At 41.4% G+C, this 21,730-nt stretch overlaps 1 protein-coding gene and 1 long non-coding RNA gene across 4 annotated transcripts in view; one reads left to right on the top strand and one right to left on the bottom strand.

Moving 5' to 3' along the window:
• The window catches only part of GBE1 (1,4-alpha-glucan branching enzyme 1), a 161,045-nt gene extending 156,544 nt beyond the window's left edge, over positions 1–4,501 (bottom strand). For all 3 annotated transcript variants that reach the window (XM_082055387.1, XM_082055388.1, XM_082055389.1), the window contains exon 1: positions 4,297–4,501. In XM_082055387.1, coding sequence (XP_081911513.1) covers positions 4,297–4,400 — 104 coding nt within the window. In that variant the 5' untranslated portion in view covers positions 4,401–4,501. The remainder of the gene's footprint in view (positions 1–4,296) is intronic.
• LOC309441190 lies at positions 3,578–18,411 on the top strand. The gene is made up of 4 exons (XR_014184343.1): positions 3,578–4,328; positions 5,160–5,463; positions 14,067–14,162; positions 16,951–18,411. It is a non-coding gene; the product is annotated as an uncharacterized lncRNA (long non-coding RNA).
• The last annotated feature ends 3,319 nt before the right edge of the window (positions 18,412–21,730 follow it).

Here is a 21,730-nt window from a genome sequence, read left to right as displayed (position 1 = left end):
CATCCTTAATCCTCTGTCGAAATCCCAATTTTTATTTCTCCAGGCAATACACAGCATGATAGCAATAAGCTAGAATATTCCCATCAGTCCTTAATTATTTTGTTTAATATTACGTCAACATCATTGCAAACTTTAAGAAGAAAATTAGACTACTACAGTAAAAGTATCCATACATATTGCATTTGATCAAGTCTGTTTCACCTGTTCTTTCCCAAAGCTTCCTAAATGAAGCAAGTAAACCACTTTTGGTGCTATAGGGTGCCAGGCACAACAGCTGCCTCCTGTCCCCTTTGCCAGGAATAACTCAACTTTCTGAACTGAGAGACTACCTGTATCTTTGCTGTTTAAATTAGTCAAGTGGTAAAAAATGCCACTAGCTGAGTGCATCAGGGGCCAAGCCAGCCAGTAGTATCAGAAATAATATTGAACAGATTGTTACTTGTTCAGCAGTTGAGTGGTGTCATTTCAAACCAGTTCTACTATAGAATAGTAAAGGAGTTGCTAATACCAAATATATATCTAGAATTAGTCCTCCTGCCCCACCTGTGATGAGGTCATGGCAGCAGTTAACAGTTTTGATCCGCTCCTAATACACTGATCTGCTCAACAGCACATATTCCTGATTGCCTCATCACAGCTTTTCCTACACTATGGATAGTATACGTCTGATCCATTGGGTTACTTAATGAGAGGCCCCACAAATGCACAATCAACATTTAAGTCACCATCTGAAAAAATTGCTACCTTTCTAGAGGTGTAAGAACTCACTGCCAGTAGGATTTAACATTAATATGTGCCATCTTGTGTGCATGGTTGAAGCTTCAAAGGTAAATAGATTTAAATACATTTCTGCTTCTAGACAGCTTACCAGGTTTATTTTGCTTTATACTTTACTTGAAGTATTAGTTATGCAAGTGCCATATCATTATGTAACTGTATTAATCCACATAGTATGCAAATAAAAAACTGCTTTCTATTCTAACTCCCACCTCAAAAAAGGGTCAGGAAAGACACATGACAGACAGCAAAGGATCAGACATGTTGACTACCTTCATATAATGATCAGTTAAACACATCAGGATCCTTCAGCCTGGAACAAATAACATACAGCTCTGCACCACTCAGGATTTCATGGACCCAGGGAACAGAGTGGTCAGGGCTGTTCACCACCTCCTTCAGCACAAGAACTGGAGAAAAGTAAGTAAAATCCACATACTGGAGGCTCAAAACACCCCAGAGAACTGGTTCTGCAAACTCCTTTCTCCTGGGCACTCTTGATGCAAGAGGCTTAGATAAAAACAAACCTGGAGGGATTAAAAAACAGACTGAATCACAATTCATGGAAGTTGGGATGAGCATTGCGTGGAGACACCAATGCACATTTCTGTGTGCTTACACTATTCATTTGACACAGTCTGACACAACATGCTTCTCTTTAAAATGGAGAGATATAGATTGAACTGCTCAGTGGATGAGAAATTGGCTGGATGATGACATCCAGAGGGTAGTGATCAATGGCTTAATGTCTGTATGGACACTGGTGACAAGTGGTGTCCATCAGGGATCTGTACTGACACCACTAATGTTTAGTATCATCATCAATAGTAGGATCAAATAAACCCCCAGCAAGTCTGTGTGTGACATCAAGCTGAATGGTCCAGTCAACACTCCTGAAGGACAGCATGCTATTCAGAGGGACCTGGCCAAACCTGAAAAGTGAACAAGCTCAATAAGGCCAAGAGCAAGGGCCTGGGTCAGAGTAATCCCCAGTACCAAGTTAGGTTGGGGGATGAAGTGATTAGAACAGCCCTGCAGGGGAGGACTTTGGTGTACTGGTGGATGAAAAATTGAACATGGGCTGGCAATGTGCACTCACAGCCCAGAAAGCAAATCATACCCTGTGCTGCATCCAAAGGAGCATGGCCAGCAGGTTGAGGGAGGTGATTCTGCCCCTCTACTCTGGTGAGACCCCACCTGGAGTTCTGCATCCAGCTCTGGAGCCCTCATTACATGGAGACATGGACCTGTTGGAGAAGCACCAGAGGAAGCCACAGAAACAACCAGAGGTCTGGAACACCTCTGCTATGAGGACAGGCTGCGAGAGTTGGGGTTGTTCAGCCTAGAGAAGGCTCCAGGGAGACCTTATTGCAGTCTTTCAGCACACTTAAAAGGGGCCTGTGAGAAAGATGGGGACAGACTTTTTAGCAAGGCCTGTTGCAACAGGACAAGGGCTAATGGCTTTAAAATGGAAGAGAGGAGATTCAGCCTAGACATGAGAAAGAAATTTAAGATGAGGGTAGCAAAACATTGGCACAGGCTGCCCAGAGAGGTGATAGATGCCCCATCCCTGGAGACATTCCAGGCCAGGCTGGACAGGGCTCTGACCAACCTGATACAGTTGAAGATGTCCCTGCTCATGGCAGGAAGGTGGTAGTAGATGACCTTGGAAGTCCCCTGCCAACCCAAACTATTCTATGATTCCCCCTTGGCACTCTCCAGCATCCACAGGATAAAAGAGGACAGGCTTGTTGTTTGGGCTTGGAATAAGACATTCAGTTTATCACAGGCTGTCACAAAAGTTTTCCTTTATTATTTTAAACTAATCAACAGTATAAAGGTTTCCACAATAATTGTATGTTAATGAACCAATCTGAGGTTCAGAAGCCACAAAGTGACAAGATACAAACAGGATCATCTGAAGTTCCACACTGAAGATGGATGAACCTGAGAAGTACACACAAGTCTTGCAAACTCACTGCGTTCAGCACAGCCATACATTTTCAGAAATGCAAATACCACAATGTGCCCATTTAGATGTCAGGTACATTCTGGAAGCCCAAACGTTTTAATGAAAGCTTTTATTAAGAGCCAGATACACCTACTTATTACTTCCTACACCCTGGTACCCCACTGAAAGATTAGGTGTTTTACAGCACTGCATACATTACCAGAAGCTTGCCAGGAAGCACTGTTTAAAAACACTCAGTTATTCTATCATTAAGAGATTACAGTTTGAGAAAATGCTCTGTAAATCAGCCTAGTACTTTACTCAATCCTTAATCCTATTTTACAAGATCTAGCCTTACCTCTATGCTCTGCCAGAACCCAACAGGACACCTGGTAATGCTAAGTCAAAAGCACTATGTGTAATGTAATAAAGTGAAAAAAGCCAAATACTTAAGAAAAAAATAATAGAAATTTCTCTTTTCCCTCCCACACCCATCGACTTTTCCAGGTGTCTCAGATATAGGGCATTGGTCAGTACTGCAGATTTGATAATCAGAGGACTGCTAGTAAAATGAAACAAAGTTGCACTATAAAGGTCACAGTTCCTGTTTTCAAATGGCCGGTGAGGTTTCGGCAGTTTCTCAGGGCCAGCAGTTTGCCTCTGTAGGATACAGACGTCCAGGCCTGACACCCATCCCAGTCAGAGAAAAAAAAAAAAACCGCAATCTAAACCCAACGTATCAAACACCCCAGTACTCTACGGTTTGTAGCTTTGACGAACAGCTGAGCTAGGGATTCAGGGATATCTCCGAAAAATGCACCTAAAGGAAAATTGTCCAGAAAGAGGAGATTCAGGAGCAGTTTATTTACAATTTACCACAGCTGCACTGAAAAACATTTTTATTTATTAGTGACAGCGGCCCGGGTAACCGTCCTCACAAGCTGCCCACGGCGCTTCCCTGCCTGCGCTCCACGGGACTTCCCACGGGACGCACCTGCCTGCGCTCCCAGGGCCAGACCCGCCTGTGAACCAGCCCCGACCCCCCCATCCCGGCCGTAACGAAGCGGTGCCGCTTTTAGGCGGGCCCAAGGGAGGCAACGGAGACGCCTGAAGCGCCGGAGAGGCTGCGGAGGACGTGACGGGGCAGGACGGCCGGGCCGGCCACAAGGCTGGCGACACCGGCGGAGAGGCCCGCGGTGGAGGCCTCCCCGCATCGGCCCGCCCTACTCGCCTCAGGAAGCCGCGTCAAGACGCGGCGGTGGCTCCACCCGCGGTGGAGGCGTCTCCGACGAAAAGACCGGCGCAAAACCTCCAGCTCCAGGTCCGTTCGTCGTCCCCCACCCCCCGGCACCGGGGCGGGAAGCGGAGCCGCGCTGGCTGAGGGACAGCCTCCGCCACGAGGGGGAGGGGACACCGCCCGCCCCGCCGCTCCCCTCGCCCGCCCCGGCGCCCCCAGAGGCGGGCGGTCGCCGATTGCTCGCCCGCCGCCCCTCGCCGTGCCGAGGCGGCGCTCCCCTCCCCGCGGCGCAGGCCTAGGCCGCCGGCAGGCGGGCGGGCCGGGGCGATACCTGCGCTGGAAGTCCGTCTTGAAGGGGGCCAGGTAGGGGTCCCGTTCCAGCAGCTTCTGCAGCTTGGGCGGCTGCGGGGGCTGCGTGCTGCCGACGGCCGCCATCTTGCCTGCCGCGGGATCCGCGCTGTGCCGCGCCGCCTCTATATACACCCGCGGAGGGGGGCCGGGGCGGGCGAGGCGCCCCCTGCCTCTCACCGCCCGGCGCCGCCCACCGGCTGGGGCAGCCCGCCGGGGCCGGGAGGCGGCCGCCTCCGCCGCCCCTCCCCGCTCGCCGTGCCAGCCGCCTGGGCCGCACCGCGCTACGTTTCCCCCCCAATACCCCACCCCCTCCCCGGTGCGGTGGTGTTGGGGCTCTGGGTGCCTTAGGAGGCGGGGGGGTGAGAGGGAAGTATTGGGGGTCTCTGTCCCTGCCTCCCCTTGGCGCGGACGATCGAGGGGTTTGATTTCGTATCCCGGCGCTTTGCCGGTCGGGGGGTGATAGTGGGAAGGTGTGAAGGGGTGGGGTGTAAAGAGCCGTTCTCCATAAAACGGTGCGGAGTGTCGGAACGGGCGGAGGCGGCCGCCCGTGGGGTGAGTCCGGGCCGGGGCTGGGCCGCTGGCCGAGCGCCCGTGATGCGGGGGGAGCGCGGCTGCCCGCACTGCGCGGCCCCGAGCGGAGACCCGCTACGCCGCCGCTGAGGGCCCGGGCGGTGAGGCGAGGGGACGAGCTGTGCCCCCTCAGTAGAGGGAATTAAAAGTGGTTGTCACAGCCGAGCTCCCCGGCAGGACAGGGCAGAGGCGAGCCGGCAGGAGGGGGGGTGTCTGCCGTCGCTCGGCGGTCCCCAGATTGTTTTCTTAGTGTCTCTTTGATGTCTTTTTCAGTGTGTCTGTTGCCGGGTGAACTCTGCGTTCCCACACACAAAAACCCCACACCACAGCCGCTCTCACCCCAGCAGATTTGGTGTCATCGTGAATGCTGGAATAAATTTCTCGTCTGTTTGATAGGGTGCTGGCGTGCTCACAGACAAGCTCAGCAAAACAAGACTCCGGGGACATCCATGAGTTCTCATAAACACCATGTCTGCAAAGCAAAATGTCTCGTTACAGGACACATTAAAAAAAATCCTAAACAAAGTAAGATTAGTTCAGCTGATCCTAATGCAGCTCTAAATGCTGAATAGCACAGGTAGGAGAAGTTGTTGGCTTAATATCAGCATGTCTCGTTTTTGGATAGGCCACCAAATATCCAAGGCAACTAATCACTAGCCTGACCATGCCTCTAGGCCAGCATTTAGCACTTTTATTTAAGGTCCAGCAATTTTGCTTTGTTTAGACATGTAGTGAGACCGTTTATTTAGAGGCCTCTTTTGAATGCTTTTTAGCCACGGTTTATAAACTTTTCAGCTCCTAGATACCTTACCTCGTTTCCACAACCATCTCCTAAATTGTTATCCTCTGTTATCCCCTATCTTAGCTTCCTCTGAATTTTAGTGCTGCCTCCCCTTCCTGTCTGCCAGATAACTAACAGCACAATGTGTAATGAACACTAGCAATTTATTTATTACTTTACCCAAAACTGGCTACAGTGAAAGTTTCCATAATTATTTGTGTCATAAACATTGCACATCTAACTACGCTATACTTCCTTCTTTGCAGTAGTTTCTAACTACACACACAAAAATCCAAGTACTTTTATCCTTTTTTTCCTTACAGAGTGTGACAAGTGTTCCCCATCCTAAGAATGAGTAGGAAATACTATTTGCTGTAGAAGTTGCCCCAGCAGAAGGCCTAAGCCATTTTTGTTTAGTTTTTGAAAGCAGCAGCGTTTACGCTCTAGCAGAACTACCTATGTCATCTAGCTCTGATAAAGCAAGATTTCTGTCTCTTTTCCAGTGTCCACCATTTCTTCAGTCTCACTGGAGACTGAAAAACTTGTTTTAAAATTACCTGTGCTTCTCAAAACTTTCTGCATGGCAGTGATTCCAGTGCCTGTACTAAACCAAAGTTTGACAACTCTATAATCTTATTTTTACTTCTCAAATCATACTACGCACATCGTATTCTTTTGCAAGTGTGTCACTCATTCTCACAGTTAACTATTTTGGCAAACTGAGAAGCGAGAAATTCCACCCGAGTATCAAGATACAGGAACTGTGTTTTTTACAATGGTTACATGTTACCTGTGCTGCTGCTTTGGGGCTTCCAGCTGTTCAGTACTGGAGGGGTTGCCTGCTGTTGCAGTGGAGGTAGGAGGGCCATTCCTGCAGCCTTTGAATTCATGAGCTTAGGAAACAGAAGCTTCACTTTTAGCACAGTCTCTTTGGTTTTTGTTGTCAGAAAGCGCAGGCAAATTCACAGTGTCGTTATGAGCTGTTTAGCATAAACATGAGAGATTTATAAATCAGCATTAGCTATTTATGTAAACATAGGAATATAGCTGCGATGTTTGGTTCCTTGAAGGCTGGGACCCTTTCTTAACCTTCCTTTGAAAGATTTTAAGTGGAAAGAACACAGTATCCAGCCTCACATACAAGCAACCTTCAACTTCAGGAAGTTATATTCTGCAAATAGCCTATCTCTATAATAGATAAAGCCCAAATGCTGTATTTAACTCTGTGAACTGGGAAAATGATAACCGTAGCATTTGTATCAATTAATGTTCCAGTTTACAATTTGGGCATGATCTTATCTGTCTGCTTTGTCACAAGTAACTCAAAGATACTAAGGCATATATTACTGTGATCATCTATTACACTGTGAGCTAGCTGAGACTCAAAGGCTGACTTTGGCTTTCAGGATGCTGCTATTTAGTCCTCTACCTTGAGGCAAAAGTGGCAGTTCAGACAACGAATATTGTCCCAACAGCTGAATGTGTCGTTGTGCATTCGTCAGAGATTGATACAAAGCTGGCAGCAGCTGCTGCCAGTAAAAATAGGAGGAGAACTGTTTGTAATAAGTGCTTTTTTGGGGGGAGAGCAGTGAATCATATAGCATTGGTGTCTAAGGCATATATCTGGCACACAGTTACGACTAAGGCTGCAGTATACCAATCCACTCAAAAATAGCGTTTCAAAGGATGCTCATGCTGAAGTTCTATATACTTCAAAATGTTGAATAGCAATGCTGAGCAGTAACTGTACAGTTATAATTATTATAACATCAATTTAGATTTTTTTAAATATGCAAAGTTTAAGTAGAAAACAAAGGTTTGGAGTAAAGAATGTTCAAGATTTGAGAAGCATTGAAAAGATAAAAATGGCTAGTCTTGTCATGCAGTACATCCATCTTGATGCAATAATATTTTGCACTTATTTTGCAAAAGTTGACAGAGATGCTAAACTGTAGGAATTGGTTAGGAGAAGATCTTTTTTCATTAAGGCACTGATTCATATTCTCCCTCATCAATGGTGTCTGTTAGTTTCTGAGCCAGAAGAAATATGTGTGGTCTCTGGTCTTGACTGGCTCTTGTGGAGTCAGTTCCTGAGCTCCAGGTGCTTCTAAGCCAAGTGGCTCAGAGCAGACCTGGTCCCTGGTCCTTGCCTGGATCTGCAACAGGGTCCCAGACCTGTCAGATTCAACTCTGAGGTACAGGATTCTGTACTACAGCTGTCAAGCACTATTGCTGGTCTCTAGACTGCTCAATCTCACAGCTACGAGATTGTTACGAGATGCGTAACATGCATGAGTTAGAGCATGGTCCCTGCCATCCTGGTTCTCAGATTGCCTGGAGCGGGAATATTGTGAGGGTTTGCTTCTGGCCTGCAGGGAGAAAAAAGAGACCAGTGGCCCATTTAATTTTTTTCCAATGTAGACATAAATGGGGCATTGCAAACAGACATACCTGGATGCTGCAGTGGGGTCCCAAATACCGTGCTCTGTTTTAGCTGTGGGCAGTCTAGACTCCTAGTTTAATCCAATTGAGAAGAGATTGCAAGTACCAAAGACAGCAAGATATTCTTTAACTCTACTGTTGAGAACATTTAAGAATTACTGATCTCTTAAAGTGACATGTCACATGGCATATCTTGTGGATGTTTAAATTCAGTATTTAATGGCTATATCCAATATTTGTCATAATTTCAGTCAGAACTCCTCCCAATTCCCTTTTCTTGAAAGCCTTTTTACATCTAGGTGTGAATGGCCCACTTTGGTTGCTTGCATGTGAGGAGCTTTAAGCATTTTTTTATCGGCATTGCACCTTTTGATGTCTTAAAGATGAGAAGTAGTCTGAGTAAGGACTGAATAACACAGGAATACATCAGCTGTCTTTACCCTGTGCCAATACTGCAGCCTACAAGGGGCACTATTAAGAAAAGACATTCCCGTGGAAAGAGGCAGCTGTTCAAAAAGATTCAGGTTTCATTATTCCACAAGAATGAATTCTTGAGGGATTCCCCGTGTCCTTTATAGAGGTGTCAGACATCTGAGCATGTTACGGTACACATTCCAGCTCCCCATATTTGGACTGGTTTCTGCATGTTCAGTACATAACACAAAATGGAGTTCAAAATTTGAAACAAAAATATTTTATTTTGCCACATTGCTCAGCTATATTTAACCCTATGTTGAGGTTTGATTGTGAGGTGACAATAAAACTGTGGCAGATGTATTGTTAACCCCTGTCCTCCCACTTCAGCCCCTCCCTCTCCCCCTTTCCCACTAAGGACAGGCGATTGGGAGGGAAAGAAGGACAAAGAGAAGAGAGTTGGAAAAATTAAAAATGTCTTACTAATGATACCAATAAAAATAGAGAAAATAATACAAAATATACAAAAACAATCTTGAAAGTCCCGGCAACTGCTCCAGCAGATGTGGGGCTGGCACCCGAAGTCCTGGACTGGAATCTGCATCCAATCGGAACTGGATTCAGTCTTTCACTAGGACTCAGTTCACAGGGATGACTCACAAGGTCCTCTCCTAATGTTGGTCATAAGGAAAAAGGGACGAGATCCTCATGATCTCCCACTTTTATATGAAGTATCATGTGAATGGTTTTTGGTCACGTGTTTCTCGTTGCCCCTCTTGCGAGATGTGCATCCATTCTTATCAATGACCTCGCATTCCATTGCTTTGTCTACCAAAACATATATCTGACCTTTCAGGAGAGTGCATTTAATAAGAAGGTTTTAGCTGACAGGCAAATTCACTAAAAGATAAACTTGTTTTTAACAAAACCAGGACACCCTATTACTTATTCAAGAATCCATAGGAAATTAATTGCACAGTTGTCACTCAGATTCAATAAAAATAACCCTCTAAAAAAAATCTGTTAACTTCTTAATCATCACTTCTTTTAGTAGTCTTCTTAGACAGGTCAAATATTTGGAATGGGAATTAAACAAGCTACTTATCCCTTCCTTTGGATTCTCCAAGGTGAGACACATAAGAGAAAAGAAATGGTCAGTGTTTCACAGCTGCTGCTAAAGCTAGACCTCAACAGCATGTCACAGTTTCATAGGTAAAACTGCACTTCTATACATACGAAGAACAAAGCACATATCCTTGAAAATTGCAGCAAACATTCCAAGAATCCATTAGTATATCCATTAATTAGTTTCTAGGTTTGGAGATTTCATCTTTCACTGAAACTATCACTTAAGGTCTTACCTTTTCCCGTCATGCTATCAGGAGCTTTAAATAACAACACATCTTTAAAAATAAAAACTAATGTACAATCTGAAATACTAAAAAGCAAGTTTCAGAGTTGTCAAATCCCAGTAAGTACACGTGATGGGGATGCCATTTGCACTTACCATGCAGAGCAAAATGAAAACACATCCCAACAACTTTAAAGTCCTAGATAATGGCTGTTTCTTGCTTTCACAATATTGCAGTATTATTATGATTTGGCATCCTTATTTTGTATAAAAGTATCAAAAAATGTAAATATCTTTCATAGTTGTTTACACTGTAATCAAGACACTTCAAAGTGTGATACCAATTAAAAATATCAGCAGATGTAGAACAATATTTGTAGAGAAAACGCCTATGAGTCTCACTAAAAAAGGGTTTAATTTAGCAGAAAGTCTTTAGTTTCAAGTAAGAATTTGTGAAACACTTCAAAAATACAAAATACAGGAAAACTTTAGTAATATCATAATATTTTTGGACTTTGTGTATACTCTGTTGTATTTTTGCCTTCTGTATGCTTTACTTCGAAAGTAATTGCCAATAATAATAGTCTTGTACAACTGCCAATACTGCTATTTCCTGGTATTTGCGTATGTGTTTATGTGTTGAGAGAACATAAAACATTTGAGACTCTCTCCTTAATGCCATCTCCACAACATTTGCTAAGTGTCACCTCTGCCTTACCGATGTGTACTTATCTCTAACATTTAGGAAATAAGTAGCTTGTGCTCTCCAGGATAGTTGTTCCAGAGGAACATTTATGCTATTATTGCAGTGGGCTTCCCTAACTATATATTGCTATTAAACAAGCGACTTATTAACACTAGCCAAATATTGTATGGTTTATATCCAAACACTTAGAATTAAGAATGGAACGCCACAGCTTCAGCATGAATTTTTCTTTCTTGTTGTTCATTGCCAGGCCTTTCCTAAAATCCCTGAGAAATAATCTTACCTAGGAGGTCTCTTGAAGGCTGGTTGCGTAGTCTCACATTCTTCCCTGACACTCTACAGGCATTTTGGCTGTCTGGCCTTTTTCTCAGAAGAGAAAATGAAGTTGCCAGATATTTGTTCAGACGGTAACACAGCTAATCCTGGGGGAGGTCAAGTGAGGTGAGAAGAAAGGAAGAAATGCATGTTGCTAGTGCTCTGACAGCTGTGTCAATAGAAATTCATTAATATATGTAGAACTATATTAGTTTTCAAAAAGCTGAATAGTATCTAAGTTGCATTCATTAATTAAGTGTGCACTGAGTTCACCACAAGAAAAGCAGATGAATCCGGTGTGAATTTTCTGTGAAGTGCAGAACTTTCGAAAGCCCAGAATGCTTTCTGCAGACAGTCTTTTAGATCTTGGCAGTGTTAGTTGGGGTTTAGTTTTTAATGGCAGTCAGTGGCAGTTGAGCAAATTGATTCTCAGGTGTGACCAATGGTTTTGAATGAAGAGAAAGATGGGACAGGGACAAGTTCCTTAGTGCTACACTCAAAATCTTGCTATAGGCAGAAGAGAACACCATATATGAAACTAAGGATTTAAAGTTAGTCCAGTAAATGTTTTAATAGCACAATTGTCCAAATTATCTGGTTCATATGAAAAAACTCCACTCTTATTAACAGTGCAATTTAAATTGTTATATAGAAAGCATTCTAGCACCTATGCCTTTTCTCTTGATATTATGCCTCCCTTCCCAGTGTGCCGCTAGATCCTAAGGTTTAAAGTTCAAGTCTTCCTCAGGCAGATGGGAGCATATGTGCTATAACAAGGCATTGGCCTCCTGAGGTCTTTGCCACACACAGACCGATGTTCATGGGAGGGGCGGGTGTCTCCCTCCTCAATTTCGAAGTTCCCAGCTGAAGTCTGACAACTGCACAACAGCCTCTCCCCGATGCAGTTGACCTTAAGGATGCTGTTGGTAAGTCAGGGACTGCCTGGGGCTTTCAAATCCTTTCCCCCAGCAGCACTCACAGACACAAGCTCACATGGATTTGGCGAGAAATGGCAAAAAATGACGTGTACAAGGCTAAAATTACCCTTGTTGATAGAGAGTCTGTTAAAAGCAGGTTGATTGTTACATGACTCCAGCAGAAATGTTGCAAACTCTCCTGTGACTCCAAACTTCTTAACAGGACTGAGTGATGGCTCTTGAAAATAATTTTTTTCCAATGCAGTCTTGTGTGATGATAACACTTCGGGGTCTGGAGGTTTAATGAAGTATAACCATTGTACAATCACTGAAGCTAGTATAACAAATAAAATTACAACTGTAGGGTGTACAGCTAAGTTCAAGTTTCTGAAGACGCTGGAGACCATAGTCTTACTTTTAAAATAATGATGTAATTTGCATCTTTACATTACATGTGTGCCTATCATTTGGCATGTTGCACACTGAGATAGTTCATGTGATTTCTGCATGTATATGAACATAACCGAATCCTACATAGATAATGTCAAAATCACTGGAGCAATTTCATAATAACATCTTGGGCAAATTCTGATTTAAGCAGTTTTCAAAACCATGAAAACTCATATCCTGACGTATGTAATGCATGTCTCTTGGAGTGAATAAAGGACTCTGCACTCCGATTCAATGTGAATCACTCTAGAGCTGTTTATTACAGAAACAAACCTCCTTATATATGCAACTATTCTCTGATCATGCGTCCACGCTCCAATCATGCATTCACTGATTGGATATCATCTATGCTCACGAGCTGTCCGTGCGCTGGAGTGTCACTGCTGATAGGTCTGTTGATTTACATCACGTTGAGGCCTTGTTATTGTAGAGCTGCTTCTCTCCCACTGCAGGTCCTGTTTTCATCCTTTGAGTTGGCCTTGAAATTCCTGGCTGGTTCAGTAACAAATCTCCATCTAACAGAAACCCCTCCACACATGTCTTGAGTTGTTTTTTCTGGAATCTGCTTAAAGAGACCATGAAGAACGTCTATCATGTTCAATAAGCCATCTTCATAAAAGCACATCTCTCCTCTCAGAAATGCTATAGCTACAGATCTCCAAAGTTACCTGATTAGCTGCAGTTGAGTGAACACATACACACACATTTTTATGAGGAACATAGGTATTCACAGATTACCAAGAAGTACATCTGTCGTCACACAGAGAAACAGGTTTTCTCTTGGAGATGAATCTTCTAGGTTGGATCCTTTGTCTATTTATCACCTATGTTTGTATTTTGCTCTTGTTTTAAACTCAGCCATGGTATTTGAGTTAAAAGAACAGTAGTATGGCTTTCACTTTTCCTGTATACATATATCATAATAAAAATATTCAGTAAACTAAGCAATGTGCAACTTACAGTATGCATACATTTGGAAGGCATTGCTTATACTATGCTATCTATGGAAGATAAGCAAATATTAATAGTTATCTTAGTTATCCAGGCTAAAGCACCTCCCTCAGTATGAACTTCTGATGGTATCCAGGTTAATTAACTGCATTTCTGTTTCCTGAATACTTTTATATTAAAGTACATAATAATGAAACAACTACTTCATTAGTATCTGGTAAGAAAATTTACTTTGTATATTAGATAACTTCAGTAATACTCCGTCTATTTTTGTTTTGCTTTGGTTCTGTCTCTTTGTAACAAAAAACTGAACATTTATATTTTAAGTCAAATAGCAATCTTTACAATTCTATTTAAATTTTCACCTTAAGATACTAATTACAATAATGTATTATATGGGAAAATTCTAGTTTTCTGATCGCAATTCCATTAGAGTTTAAGGGTTGGTGGCTCTCAGTCAGTGTTCCTCAGTTTCAAATACCCCTCCTCTTTGATAACCTCTTTGAGCCTTTAGTTTCTCTCTGAAAATTCTCCCTGGACGTTGGATTCAGTTGCCTGATCCTACTCAAGAAATGGTTGATATCACTGCCCAATCTGATTTTAGTTTAACCAGCCACTTGGTGCAGATATTTCTCACACGTGTGTGGTCCGCTCCTGCAGCAGGGCATCATGCTTCAGGAGTCACACTTCTCACAGCAGTTCTGCTTTCTCCTGCTTGAATATTCAGTTCCTTTGTTTGTTAGCACTTTGTTCTCTTCCTCTGCCTGCTTGATCAGAATAGCCTTCTGCACTGCACAGATCACAACCTCTGCCAAATATTCTTTTTTTTTTTTGCATTATATTATCTTCTCAGACAACATCCAGGCTCCTAATTTTCCACCTGTCCTTTAGTTCCACTGGGACAGCAGGCCATCCCCAATGATCCAGTTGTACTTCAGTGCCTGTAAAGGTGAGGCGTAAGCAATTCATTGCTTCTTCCTTATGCCAGTTTTCAGTTAGTAATCTGGTAGGGGGCTTGTTGGATATATTGTCCCAGTAATGCATCACTTCCCCAGTTTTCTCATGTTGTTTACATGTATGTGTTTGTGCTAGGTCTGACTGTTTTCTTACTACAGTATTCCCTACCACTGCATCCCTGCATGGACTACTTTTCTGTTTGTTTTTACTTTGTCATCCCCATTCTGCCACTGAGAGTAAATGCTGATAAAAATAGCAGCTGTAACAGCCTCTAAGTCATACACATTCATGGGTTCTTTGTTTGTTTTTCTTGTTTACTATTATTTAGTGTCCCCTAGATCACTTCCTCCCTCATATGGGTTGCTAGCTCATTCCATACTGTGCCAATATCTATAGGCCTAAATACATTTTTGTATCCAGGACATCCACTACAGCTTTTTAAATGCACCCTGGTCCTAATTCAGGGCTTGTCTGTCTCTACCATATACAAAATTTTGAACACACTTTGACAGCTTTTTCTGCTCCTAATGTACCTCTGCTTGCTTTTGGCTTGTGATCATCCAGATGATACAATCTTTCAAATTCTGGTCTTCCTTTTAAAGTTCATACAGTGGTACACATCCACTCATAGTGGGTAGTTGCCACTGCAGGAACTGAGTGATTTGCAAGAATCTTCACCTCAAAGACTAAGTCCCTGGTGAATATGCCATTCCCTCAGCTCAGCCATTTCTTCTAAAAAAGAGAGGAAGATGAATGGATCAGAGTGGGCAGTCCTTCCTTGATTCCTCGTCAGTCTACCTGATTTTGTCATTTACAGATAAGCCATAATAAAAACAAAATCTGTACTTGGCTGGGCAGAGAAAGGAGCAGAGATCACCCAGGACTATGATCAGAGGCTTTTAAAACAAGTATCAGCAAACTTTGGGCTTCTATCCAGTGTCCACCTATCATCACCTTGCTCAGGCTGCCGTCTATTTTCTCCTTTCTCTCAGATTTTCAGCAATCGGTCAGCTTGCACCACAGAGACTTCTACCTACCCAGGCAAGGTGTGCCTGGAGTGAGTTGCAGCCAGATCACAGAGTGATATAAGTACTGTTTCTTGGCTTTCCTCAGATCGTTAGTGATCCTGATTCACCTGGGCTGCCCAAAATTCATTTGTTTTACTGTAAATGAGATACCTGCCAGGACACAGGAATACACACCCTACCCTGCACCCTACTACACCCTATACATAGCACTAAGAATTTACTGTTAGTCCAGTAAATATTCTAGCAGTTCAAATTATTTAATTGATATAAAAAAGCCTCACTTTTCTGACATTATGGTCACCTTTCCAGTGTGCCTCTGGGTCCTGAGGTCAGCAGTTTAAGTCTTCATGATGCAGATGAGAGAGGGGACTTGCTTTACAACAAGTCATTAGCCATTGAGGTCTTCATGAGAAGAACAATGATGTTCTTGTTGGGAGGTTCTAATTCCTCAGTCTGGAGTACATTTGGTTTTATTTTTAAACCTTTTCCTTATACCATCTGCTTCCCTCTCATTGATTCCCAGCTAGTTTGAATATTGGACAATATCTTTATTCCAGGGCTCTCAGCAGATATCTACAATCCTCTGCAATTTTATTCCACTATTATACAAATGTTAACTCTACTAAAATCAGTAGTTTCAGCAATATAAAACTGTAATTCCTTAGTGCAGAATCTGGGAGACAGGTTAGAGAGCAGTGGTTGATTTTTCAAGTTCGCAGTAGTTTTGCTGAAGTACATAGTCAGCAGAGCTGTATAAAACTGGAAGTCATTGCGTCATTAAGTTCAAATTTGTCATGTAGCTACTTGAGTAAAGCATGTGTAAATGGAAGTCATCATGAAGATTTATAATGTTGCAGTGTAAAGACCCATTTTGCAGCCTGCCTGCAATTTAGTAGTTTGTCATATAGAACATACAAAACTTGAGTCCAGTATCTCTTCCAATTTGTTCTGGTTTTACGGAGTTTGCCCAATTTATGTTAAAATTTGACACAGGTTATGAAAAGCCTTATATCCATGACTGTTGGGGCCATGAGCAAATCAGCTGATTGTGTGCTACTCTCTTACATTAACCAACTATTCTTAGATAAATATGCTATAGAAATACTTAAGTTTCAAAATGCTTTGTCCTGGTGAAAAAATACAAATTTTTTATGTCTTGTTTTACTCCATCTCTTTTTCCTCAAAGAATCTGAAATATGAACAATTGTGATAGGAAAAATGAGTTACATGAACAAGTAGGTACACTGAATCTCTGGAAGTCATCTGCCATTTATTTTGTGTCATCACTGACTCTCATAACACACTGTTCTAGCCAAAATTATTGTTATATATTTTTACCTAAATATCAACCTTCTATGAATTTAACATTTTTTTTATCAGCGATTCAGTTCGCTGTCTCTGGTCAGTCAGGTTATTAGTAGCTAAATACCAGCCATGTTAGTACACTATAAAGAAGAAATCCATTCAAAAGTATTTCATGTCTTACCCCCATTAAAACTTAGTCTCACAAACCACACTAAGTCCTCTCCAGACATCTTTATGTTGATCATCTGGCTCTTTTACTCTGAGCAGTTCAGGCAATAATTTATGTAAATGAAGAGAGTTCTTTGTTCATAAGATCATTGTCCAAATTGTTAGAAATATTTGTTCTATTTTCTCCTTCTGCTGTTTCAGCTGCACACAGTTAAAATACTGAATTGCTTTTACAATTCATTAATTATCTGTTTCTTCTTGACCTATGCACTCCATCAGCTGTCTCCTCAGTTACTCCTGTGTTCTCATCTGTTTCAACACACGCACAAGAAAAACTCACAAAGGTTTCCATCCTGGGAGCTGAGTCATCCTCTAAATCAGGACCATCATCCTTGGAACACAAAATCTTCTGCAGAACTTAAGGGCAAGTAATACCTATGTGATTTTGCATAGGATGTTTTAGCTTCTCTTACTTTAAATTACTTGTATGTCTGATTGAAAAGCACATATAAGCAGTTTCCACCAAAAATTTCATATGTATTCATAGCATATTTCATATGTATTCTAATGCCAAAAACTTTGTTATCCTTCTCAGTTCTGTGTTCTATTTCCTTTATTTTTTAATTGACATTTCAAAATACACTTCACTGGTTTGGATTTTTGTACATACATCTAATTTCTGTGAACTATGACTACTTTCCTGTCATCCAGGAAACCCCCAATGCTCAAGAAACATAACCTCCTGTACAATCACATTGCTATTCCAATCATACCATGGAAAGACGCTCACGATGAATACCAATCTGTCTTAAGTCATCTGATATACCTAACATTTAAAAGGGCTGATTAATGAGGACCTATATTAGACATCCTGAAAGTGAGGAAAAAGCAAGACCAACCATTTCTTTCTTATCCTTTTCTTAGCAGTATAAAATAAACATACGCATTCTTCGTATTTTTAAATGAACAGACTTGCTTCTAATCTTGTCTCAGTGCTCACCAAAAAAGTATACACTAGTAGGTTGAAACCTCTTTAGCACTACTAGAAGTTTTTAACACTATGACTTTTCCTATGAATGTCCAAATTGCTGGGTTACTTGCAGCGCTGAGTAAGATTTGCATTAAGGCTTCTGAAGAATTCTGTGTTTGAGCTGTGTTACATTGCTTGAAATAAAGCTGATTTCTCCACTATAGTTCTTTTCATGTTTTAGGATTTTTTTATGCTAGCTCTGTTTTTATGTATAAATTTGAAATTGCCAAAATAATACTCTTCTTTGGTTTTTTCCTTGCCTTGTCTACTTGTATATTTATCTTCTCCCTATCATTTGTCCAGCTCTTTTTTGTTTAATGTGGTGGTGGTTTGGTTTTTGGGTTTTTTTCTCTTTATTTTACAGTAAGTCATGTGTCATTGGTATTCTTAAGGAATTTAAAGTTACATAGAAGGAAACTGAGCTCCATGCCAATGGATAAGGCTTTATGGTTTCTCAATGATCTCATTGCATGTTGGTGAAGGGACAGGACTGTGGCCTATGAAATGCAAGACTCATCAAAGTATTTCCCTGGTTGTTTTAAAGAGTTGGACAGGAGTCATTCCTTTTCTGTAAAATGAAGCACGGGTATTCATAACTGTAAAAGAAAAAAAACAACAATACAAAAAACCAGAAGAATCACTGCCATATGTTGTTTCTCATTTTTCTAATTTCCTTTCTATAGAATAAAGCATGGATATTCATATTAATAAAAAATGAACAATAATAAAAACTATCACCTGTTGTCTACTGGTTTTCTTAAATCCATAAATGTTTTGCAAATTTAACTTAAATCATAAGTCAGGTGTCTTGCCCCGGTTTTTCATCTTTAGAATAAAGTGAAGTATTTCAGCTTCTAGCATCGGACCTGTTTGTTCATATGCTTTAATTTGTGTGTTGGGGCCCAATGTTTCATAAACATCAAGACCACTTTCAACACTGACACAATGGTGGGGAACTGAGGAGGATTCTGTTGTATTTCTGTAGTAAATTACATTCATTTTATAATCTATACAATACTCAGAAACACAAAACCAAACCTTTTCATAAATTTGAATCAGGTTCATGTATTTTATGTGCTGCTTTGAGTGCAAGTTTGCGTATTAACTAAAAGAGGTTTGATTAGTTTTATTCTCTTCATTCTTTTCAAATAAGTCTTTTGCATTGCATATTATCTCTATTGGTAAAAAGTACAAAATCTTCTCTGATAACTTTCCATTATGTTAGAGAAGAGCCTTTAATTTGTTTTGTCTTACATTGTAAACATGGATAGTTAAGGAAAAAAAATCTTTTTCCAAGAATATGGTGTGTAAATATAATACTGTCATTTATAGTTAGAGATATGCAAAGGCTATAGCTGTGTGAGCTATTTAAAAATCAAAAGAAGCACAATCAGAATGTAGTCATGTTTGGAGGAGCAGTACATAAAAGTTATCCCTCAAGAACATATCCTTCTAAAGGGTAACCAAATATAATTGTTTCACGTGGTGCTGTATGATTGAGATGACTTGGAATTCCCCCTCTTGTAACACTTTTAATCTAGCTGTTAAGTTTGACAAGGTAAGGTTAAATCTTCTCCTATTACGGGTTAGGAAATACTTGTAGTGCTAAAAATAGCTCATTAAAGGTGGATGAAAAATCTCGTTTTCCAATGTACATATTAATTACCGTAACACTCAGTGAATTTATCTTTGTTGGCAGAATGACATACCTTGCTGCTGTATCAATGAAAACTGTTTCTTGATGATTAAAACTGTCACTTGCCTGAAATAATTAGGTCCAGTGAAGTAAAATCAGGGAAAGTGGAGCAAGATTTTGTAAAAATATGTGGTCCTATTCTAAGCAAAAAGCACCTATTTATTTTCAGAGAGAATTTGAATTGTACACAGGACTTTTTTGAGTCAGTAAACTCAGATGATCTGATCCACTGTTGTTTTCGACTTCACATGACCCTCTGCTGAATTATTGGCATTGCAGCAACGTCACTGGCAGCAGTACGTTAGCAGCACTTTACTAAGTAAACTTGCCAGTGTGCTTGACCCTTAGAACTTCAGGTGAGCAGTGCCAGGGACATCTGTGGTCTGAAGGCAGAGACAAAACACTCCTTTCCTCCTACAATACACATGGAAAACTCCAGGTAAGGAAGAAGGGCTGGAGAATGTGTACATTACCAGATATATGTGTGTTTCCACGGGAACACCCCTTTCCCATATTCTCTACCCCAGCACAGACAATCACTGTGTAACCACAGTTTAAGATGTACAATGCCGCCTTCTGTTCAATCTAAAATAATTTTTTACCATCTCCCAGAGTGCAGTGCAGTGCAAGTAAAATATACCCCTAAGAAATTAGTGATATATGCGGCCTTACTTGACTTTCCTTTCAGCTGCTGAAATAAGATACTAATTTTCTCTAAAGTGTGTGTAGATGGATGTCCAGAGTTTATGAGCAGCCAAATGTGTGACTTATGGATAACTGCCAGAGTTGCAAGGCAAACAAGAAGCTGCCCAGCACTAGATAGTGACAGTGCTTGTCTAAAATCCAGTTAAGGATCCACTGTTCCTAGTAAGAAGTGCAATCCATCAGTAGAGTTTTTCCAATAAAACAGACATCTCCAGGTCATTATCATCATGAAGTGACAAATTAAGTATAGGAAAAAGGTTTCAGTATACCTTCAAAGCACATGATACTAGGGGGAAAGATGCTAAATAAACGATCTCTGCATAATTAGGAAGAAGATAAGGAGTCTGTTATTCAAAGAAAATGGCCATCACTGCTGGTGCAGTGGTAAAGAAAAGTAAAACTAACTAATATGTAATTTAGAATGCTTTATTTTCATGCTTTTAATAAAAACTTGTGGTATCTTCTTAGAACTCGGCCAATTTTTCAGCAAAAAGCTAACTAAAAAAGATGACATAATTATTTATATATGTAACCATGACACACTCTGGTATTGAGGTGAAATAGAAAGCATTAATTCTTTTAGAAAGCTTTTCTCCAGTTAGTGAAAAACTTTTCTATGCATTCAAAAACTTGTCTAACATTCATATCTGGAAATTTGAGTTCCTTTGTCTTGTTCTGACTGAACTTGCATGATATTCCTGTTAGCTGTAGATACGTACCACAGTTCTGATGCTAGATGTATGGCATGGCTAGTTCAAATACTGTTTTGAGTGATTTTTCTTGGGCAGTCATTTAAAATCTGTTGCATCTGTAATCACAGAATCACAGAATGGTGGGAGTTGGAAGGGACCTCAAAAGATCATCTGGTCCAACCCACCGGCTAAAGCAGGTTCGCCCAGAGCAGATCACACAGGAATGTGTCCAGGCAGATTTTGAATGTCTCCAGAGGAGGAGACTCCAGAGCCTCTCTGGGCAGCCTGTTCCAGTGCTCTGGAACCTTCAAAGAAGTTTCTCCTCATATTCAGATGGAACCTTCACACTTCAGCCTGTGTCTGTTTCCCCTCATCCTATAACAAGGCTGTGATCATTAAACCCCCAAAGGAACAGTAAATTACTGAGCATGTTCTTTTACCAATTTGACTATTTCCAGAAACATTTTTTAGTATTCATTGACTGGCAGATAACTGTACCTTTATATCCAATAGTACTGTCTCCCTTGGGACAAGAGCAGTTGCTGGACCTTGCCTCTCCGTAATCTCTTCAGTGCACAGTCAGTCTTTCTGAGTGACAGGGCTCTGCCCACATATTACTGCAGCAGAACTCCCCTGAGATGCTCTCTGTTAAAGCTGATGAGCATATAGTATCCCATATTCTTTATTTCTGCATTCAAATTTCTTTCTCGGAAGTGCATCCCTTAAATGGCTGGATTTCAGTATGTTTGATTCTTTCTAGTTTGAATGGCCAACAGATACCAGTTTTTGTCCAAGCCCCAAAGAGACATCTCATTGTTCCTAACCTTATTAACATGATAAGACAAACAATGACAGTTTGCCTCTGCATGACACTTCTCTCTGGGTAGCAGACCAGCATGCAGTGACTCACAAGCTCTCCTGGAACCATTTTACAGA

This window comes from Streptopelia decaocto (assembly GCF_964273445.1).
Source record: "Streptopelia decaocto genome assembly, chromosome: 1".
Taxonomy (NCBI): domain Eukaryota; kingdom Metazoa; phylum Chordata; class Aves; order Columbiformes; family Columbidae; genus Streptopelia; species Streptopelia decaocto.
Note: the sequence above shows the minus strand (reverse complement) of the source record. Positions and strands in the feature narration are given on the sequence as shown.